This window comes from Piliocolobus tephrosceles, unplaced genomic scaffold, assembly GCF_002776525.5.
Source record: "Piliocolobus tephrosceles isolate RC106 unplaced genomic scaffold, ASM277652v3 unscaffolded_18271, whole genome shotgun sequence".
NCBI classification, from domain to species: Eukaryota; Metazoa; Chordata; class Mammalia; order Primates; family Cercopithecidae; genus Piliocolobus; species Piliocolobus tephrosceles.
This window is the reverse complement of record NW_022300167.1, coordinates 6,557-13,970: the sequence shown is the minus strand read 5'-3', so window position 1 is coordinate 13,970 and position 7,414 is coordinate 6,557. Positions and strand designations below refer to the sequence as shown.

Sequence of the window (7,414 nt, the reverse complement as noted above, 5' to 3'; positions counted from 1 at the left end):
CAGCTAGGAGCACAGGTGCGCACCCACACCCAGCTAATTTATTTTTTTTAATTTTGTAGGGACAGGGTCTTCCTATGTTGCCCAGGCTGGTCTCGAACTCCCCAGCTCAAGCAATCCTCCCACCTCGGCCTCCCAAAATGCTGGGATTATAAGTGTGAGCCACTGTGCCTGACTCAGTTTATTTTTAAAAATTTTTCTTCATTTATTATTGGCTTCTTGCATTCGTTGTTTTGAGCAGTAACTATGTGCTCAGCACATTGCTAAGCCTTTTGCATGCTCTGCTGGGCATTCCCCATTTGCTGTTCCAGATCCATTATCCACCCTGCTCTGGGACCCCAGAAAGCTGATCTTTTACAGATGGTATCATTTGGGCTCCATCGGTTGGTTTGTAGTTGAGCCTGGCCACTTCTCTTTCAATGGGTCCCTGGCAGTCAGTACCAACATTTTAGTCAGGTTTCAAATAAATCTCTAGACCAAGCTGGACAGAGGGCTCTTCCAATGATTCAGTGATTCTCCAAGATCTGAGAATGTGAAACTTGGAAAAGGGACATAAAGACCAGGGATCCTTTGAACTGGTTCAATAATGGCAGAGCTTTAAAGATATGCTTCTGAGCTCCCTGGGTCTGTCTCGCTTTCTGCCTTCTGAAGTCTTGATTGTTAACTTCTTCCTGGGTTTCAATTAGAAGCATTAGTGTCCTTCCTGGAGTTGAATTAACCTGGAAGTTTGCCTCCTAGTTGTATAAACTTGGGAAAATATGATCTCATCAAGTTTCAGACAAAGGCAAACCAAAACGCTAGAATTCCAAAGAGCATAAAAGTTTTTTGGGGGGGTAAATTATTTAATGAAGTGTAACATTCATACAGGAAGTACAAAAATCATCAGTGTACAAAATCTCCATGAATTTTCACAATGCATAAACCATTTTCCTGTTTTTTATCTGACCTTGCTAAGTCAGGGTGTAAATTATTAATTTTTGTTTGAGACAGGGCTTTGCTCTGTGGTGCAGGTTAGGGCAGTGGTGTGATCAGGGCTCACTGCAGCCTTGACTTCCTGGGCTCAGCTATCCTGCTGCTTCAGCCTCCCGAGTAGCTGGGACTGCAGGTGTGCGCCACCACGTCCAGCTAATTGTTTAATTTTTTGTTAAGAGACAGGGTCTCGCTGTCTAGAACTCCTGGGCTCAAGAGATCTGCCCGCCTCAGCCTCCCAAAATGCTGAGATTATAAGACGTGAGCCACTGCACCCTGCTGAGTATATTTTTTAAAACACTTTAACCAGGGGCTATGGCTCACACCTGTAATCCCAACACTTTGGGAGGTCAGGATGGGCGGATCACTTGAGGTCAGGAGTTCGAGACTAGCCTGGGCAACACGACTAAACCCTCTCTCTACAAGATACACAAAAATTGGCTGTGCGTGGTAGTGTGCTCCTGTAGTCCCAGCTCTCGGGAGGCTGAGGCAGGATAGCTTGATCATAGCTCACTTTGAGGCTACAGTGAGCTGTGATCGCGCCATTGCACTACAGCCTAGGTGACAGAGCGAGACCCTGCCTTAAAAAATAAAAGGATTTTTTTCCCGTTCAGTGGATTCATTTGAAGCGAGGGCCAATTTGAAAGAGATGACATCATCTGTCAGCAGACGCGTGAGGCAACTTGAGGCGGGGTATGGGGCCTGACGTCATCACGCAGCCCCTTCCTTTCCCCGCCCACTTCTCTTGGCGAACGAGGTGTCAATATAACACCTCTATGAATCCGGAAGTAGGCTGTCAAAACAACCAAACCACAGGGCTGGGGGAGGCGGGGCCTCAGTAGGCGTCCGCACGCTAGCTGAAATAAAGCAAAATGCCCGACTTTTGGGGGCGGGGCTCCTGGCAACAGCATCTAGGCGCAGGCGCAGAGGCGACCTCCAGGCAGGGCCAGGTGGGAGGGACGGTGGGGGGGTAGGGTCGCGCGAAGCTCTCTGCGCCTGCGCCCCAGCACGAGGTGGGGCGGCGGGCGTCAGTACAGTAGAGTGTGCGCCGGGTTGGGGGGCAACGGTCAACCGTCACCCTGAGACGGGCGGCGGCGGGATGGCGACAGCCTCCGGGGCTTCGGATTTGTCTGGCTCCGGAGCGCCCCCGCCCGGCGTGGGAGCTCAGGCGGCGGCGGCCGCTGAGGAGGAGGAGCGAGAGGTGGTGCGGGTCCGAGTCAAGGTGAGGCTGGCGGGTGAGTCGGCCCAGGCGCCGAGGCATCCCAGGGGAGGGGGAGGCGGTGGCTGTCATAGGATGGAGGGCGGGACCTGAGATTTGGGACAAAACCTGAGCGGCGAAGCTTGAGGGCCAAGTGATGGTGGCGAGGGGGAGGGCCTGAGAGCCTGGAGCGTTAGCGACGTACCTTGGGGCGTGGGACTGAAAATGGAGAGACGGGGGTCTATGGGATAAATGGGTGGAGCTTACAGCGAAAGGGGAGGGGCTATGGGGCTGGAGGAGGGGCCGCAGTAGTTGAGGGTGGGGCTCTGAGGAATGAGAAGGTGCTGGCTCTGGAGTCAGTCAACCCGTATGTGTCGAGAGTGCACTTATGTGCAAGTTCCCACTTTGATGAACTGACAGGCTCGTGGGTGGAGACAACTAAAGAAATGAGATGTTTCGGACACTCAAATAATGAAAAAGGTTATGCAACAGGGAGTCACTTTAGCCAAGGTTGTACAGGGAAATCCCCAGAGGAGGTACTGAAAGAGCAGAGACCCGAATAAAAGGAGTCAGCCATGTGCATATTAGAAGGGAAGAGTATCCTAGGCAGAAGGAATAGCAAGGGCAAAGGCTAGAGGATAGGAATGAGCCTGGCATGTTCCTGTAGGTTCCTGATTGCTGGAGTGGAGAGAATGAGGGGAAGAGTGGTAGGAGGTGAATCAGAGTGCTAAGACAGAGGCAGATCACCAAGGGCCTTTGGTGTGTATGCTGAAGAAGAACGCTGTTGCCATAGTTCCGTAAACAATGATGGTGGCTCCAACCAACCAGTGGCACTGGCAGTGATAAGAGGGTCCACACATCACTTCAGTGTAATAAAGCTCTAAGGTAGAAGTTTGACATTCAGAAAAAAAGATGCCTCAGCTGGGAGTGAACCATGTGAAGAAAGTGGGAGGGATGTTCCAGACAGGGGATCAGCACAATCAATGGCCTGGAGTCAGGATGGTTTCAAGGTAACTTCTAACAGTTTGGTACTACCAGAGTATAAAGTTCAAAAAACCTGGTGAGAGGCTGGCTGGGGCCCCATAGGCCCGCTTGCTGGGACTCTAGGGTTGCCATTGAAGAGATTTAAGCAGGAGAGTGTTGTGGGTAGATGTGCTAGATTGGTTACAGCATCATAGAGGACTGATTTAACAGGAGCCAGACTGGATATGGTGATTCTGGCAGCCACAGTTGAAGGGATATAGAAGAAGGATTGGGGGCCTGAACGCTTGCAGTAGCCTCCTCCTCACTGGACCCTATGGTCCAGAACACCTGCCTTGATCCGGCCCCGGCACCTCTCTGACTTTGCCTTCTATCACTCTGCACCTCACTCTTCAGCATGGTGATGAGGCCCCTGGTGGCCTACCCCATGTCTTCTCTCCCCAGAAATGTGAGAGCTTCTTACCGCCAGAGTTCCGCTCTTTTGCTGTAGATCCCCAGATCACCTCGCTCGACGTGTTGCAGCACATCCTCATCCGAGCCTTTGATTTGAGTGGGTGAGTGGGAAGATGCTGGGGACTGGCCAGTGGGCCACCCACCTCTACAGTGGTTATCTGGCCTTTGTTTGGTAGGGTTTGTGTTTATTTTACTACTACAAATAATCCCACAGTGAACAGCCACGTATGCATGTCTTGGAGTACAGCAGTCTACTTTTATCTGTGGTTTTGCTTTCTGCAGTTTCAGTTACCCATGGTCAACCTCAGTCTGCAAATATTACATACAATATTTTGAGAGAGAGAGAGAGCGACCACATTCACATTACTTTTATTACAGTTTACAGATAGTCCCCAACTTACAATAACTGGACTTAGGATTTTTCAACTTTACAATGGTGCAAAAGCGATACGCATTTGGTAGAGACTGTACTGCAAGCCATTCTGCTTTTCACTTTCAGTACAGTGTTCAATAAATTACGTGAAATATTCAGCACTATTATAAAGCAGGCTCTGTGTTAGATGAGTTTGCCCAACTGTAGGCTAATGTGAGTGTTCTGAGCATGTTTAAGGTACGCTAGGCTAACCTGTGATGTTTGGTAGGTTAGGTGTGTTAAATGCATTTTTCTTTTTTTTTCTTTTTTTGAGACAGAGTCTCACTGTCACCCAGGCTGGAGTGCAGTGACATCTCCCGGGTTCAAGTGATTCTCCTGTTGCAGCCTCCCAAGTAGCTGGGACCACAGGCGTGCACCACTATGCCAGGATAACTTTTTTTTTTTTTTAGACGAAGTTTTGCCCCTGTCCACTGGACTGCAGTACAATGGCGCAATCTCGGCTCACTGCAACCTCCACTTCCTGGGTTCAAGTGATTATCCTGCCTCAGCCTCCCAAGTAGCTGGGATTACAGGCACGCACCACCATGCCTGGCTAATTTTTGTATTTTTTAGTAGAGACAAGGTTTCACCATGTTGGTCAGGCTAGTCTCGAACACCTGACCTCAAGTTTTCTGTCCGCCTTGGCCTCCCAAAGTGCTAGGATTACAGGCGTGAGCCACCACTCCCAGCCCCGGATAGTTTTTTGATCTTCTCTTTTTTTTTGAGACAGAGTCTCACTCTGTCGCCCAGGTTGGAGTGCAGTGCCCAATCTTGGCTCACTGCAGCCTCTGCCTTCCAGGTTCAAGCAATTCTCATGCCTCAGCCTCCTGAGTAGCTGGGATTACAGGTATGTGCCACCACACTCAGCTAATTTTCATCATATTGGTCAGACTGGTCTCGAACTCCTGACCTCAAGTGATCTGCCCACCTCCGCCTCCCAAAGTGTTGGGATTACAGGCGCATGAGCCCCTGCACCCGGCCAATTTTTGTGTATTTAGTAGAGACAGGGTTTCGCCATGTTGCCTAGGGCAGTCTCAAACTCCTGAGCTCAAGCAATCCGCCCACCTCAGCCTCCCAAAGTGCTGGGATTACAGGTGAAGCAATGCGCCCAGCCAAATGCATTGTCAACTTACAGTATTTCCAACTTATGAACTTATGATGAGTTTATTGGTACATAATCCTGTCATAAGTCAAGAAGCATCTGTATTGTCATAATTGTTCTGTTATTGTTCATCTCTTACTGTGCCTAATTTATCAATTAAACTTTATCATAGGTATTTATGTATATGAAAAAAAAAAACATAGTATATGTAGGTCTTGCTACTATCTGCAGTTTCAGGCATCCACTGGGGGGTCTTGGAATATATCCCCTGTAGATAAAGGGGGAGTAATGTATTTGGAAACATCCAGTCATGGGATAAATTCCTAGCAGTGGTATTGTCAGGAAAAAGGGTATTTGCATTTTATTTTATTTTTTTTTTAGTCAGAGTCTCACTCTGTCGCCCAGGCTGGAGTGCAGTGGTGTGATCTCAGCTCATTGCAACCTCCACCTCCTGGGTTCAAGCGATTCTCCTGCCTCAGCCTCCTCAGTAGCGCCACCATGCCTGGCTAATTTTTGTGTTTTTAATAGAGATGGGGTTTCACCCTGTTGGGCAGGATCATCTCCATCTCCTGACCTTGTGATCCACCCGCCTCAGCCTCCCAAAGTGCTGGGATTACAGGCGTGAGTCACCGTGCCTGACCTGCTTTTTAAACTTTTAATGGGTGTTTCCAAAATGCTCTCCAGACAGGTTTTATCAGTTTATGATCTCATCAGCAGCACATAAATGCCTGTTTCCCTCACACCCTCACAAACACTGGTTACTGTGTAACTGCAAAATTTGCTAATCTGATAACTGAAAAGTGGTGTCTCTTGGGGGCAGATGTGATAGTCATTTTGTTGTGGTGCTGGTTTTGGAGGAATACATGCACATGGTAAGAAATTCAAACAGTACAAAATTGTTGGGTATTTAGGATGTTTCCATGGTTATGGTGAGCATCACTCAACAAACTACATAGTTGCACAAGTATAGCTGAATAATAAATTCTTAGTGGTTATTAGACTTTCTTACATAAACATTTTTGTTGTGAAAAATAACAAACACAGATTGCTTTATTTTTTTATGTAGTAAGAAGGCTGCTTTCTTCCCACTTCTGTCCCTCACCTACCCCAGAGAGAACCAATTTTTTTTTTTTTTTTTGAGATGGAGTCTTGCTCTGTCACCCAGGCTGGAGTGCAATGCCACAATGTTGGCTCACTGCAACCTCCACCTCCCAGGTTCAAGTGATTCTCCTGCCTCAGCCTCCTGAGTAACTGGGATTACAGGGACCTGCCACCACACCCAGCTAATTTTTTTGTATTTTTAGTGCAGAAGGGGTTTCACCATGTTGGCCAGACCAGTCTCGAACTCCTGACCTCAGGTGATCCGCCCACCTCGGCCTCCCAAAGTGCGGAGATTATAGGCGTGAGCCACTGCACCCTGCCAACATTTTACCAGTTTCCAATGTGACCTCCAGATACAAGCAGGTATGTACCTGCTTGTATGTGTTGGTGTAACAAAGTGGGTATAAATGACCTGATCTCAGGCTGCCCATAATCCTTGGCACAGTACCTTGCACATAGTAGGAAGTTGTTTTCAACACCTTCTATATTACCCTCCTTGTTTTGGAAACTGTCCCTGAGGCCTCCAGGGCATCAGGGGCCCTGAGAGCTCCCTCATATCCCCTGTCCAGGAAGAAGAACTTTGGCATCAGCTACCTGGGCCGGGACCGGCTAGGACAGGAAGTTTACCTCTCACTCCTATCTGACTGGGACCTCAGCACAGCCTTTGCCACTGCCTCCAAACCTTACCTGCAATTGCGTGTAGATATTCGGCCCTCGGAGGACAGTGAGTACCCAGTGCCCCCGGGAGCACTGCTCTGGGACCCCTTTACCCCATAGGGTGATGCCACCCCTCACAATACACTCCCTCATGGTGGGATGGGTAGCAAGGTGTCCTAGCTGTAGATCCTGGCTCAACCACTAGGCCTCAATTTCTTCACTTGTAAAGAGAAAATTGTATCTTAGAACCATTGCGAGGCCTTGTATCTTAGAACCATTGTGAGGGGAAATTCACATAAAATTCCTGGAACAGTGCATGACTGCATAATGAAGGCTCAGAAAGTGTTATCTCTAATAATGATAATTCCATTGTATTATACTATTGTAACATATAACCTAGTCATGTATGTCATAATTATATATAATGCAGATTTATAATGTAGTATAACGGTATAGCTTTAGCATTATGTATTTCAGTTATAATACCAAAATGTAACAATGCATATTATAATAATGCTAGTTGTGTTTATTCATTCACTCATTC

At 48.0% G+C, this 7,414-nt stretch overlaps 1 protein-coding gene across 2 annotated transcripts; it reads left to right on the top strand.

The window, feature by feature from the left end:
• The first annotated feature begins 1,809 nt into the window (after positions 1 to 1,809).
• LOC111534837 (TBC1 domain family member 25-like) lies at positions 1,810 to 7,199 on the top strand. Of its 2 annotated transcripts, XM_023201336.1 has the most exons (4): positions 1,810 to 2,188; positions 3,590 to 3,699; positions 4,810 to 4,857; positions 6,783 to 7,199. In XM_023201336.1, exons 1-4 carry the CDS (start codon positions 2,066 to 2,068, stop codon positions 6,988 to 6,990), a joined length of 489 nt encoding a protein of 162 aa, XP_023057104.1. In that variant the 5' UTR covers positions 1,810 to 2,065; the 3' UTR covers positions 6,991 to 7,199. The 2 variants fall into 2 exon arrangements, with proteins under 2 accessions (XP_023057104.1, XP_023057105.1); XM_023201337.2 differs by lacking the exon at positions 4,810 to 4,857 and having other exon boundaries at positions 6,783 to 7,198.
• The last annotated feature ends 215 nt before the right edge of the window (positions 7,200 to 7,414 follow it).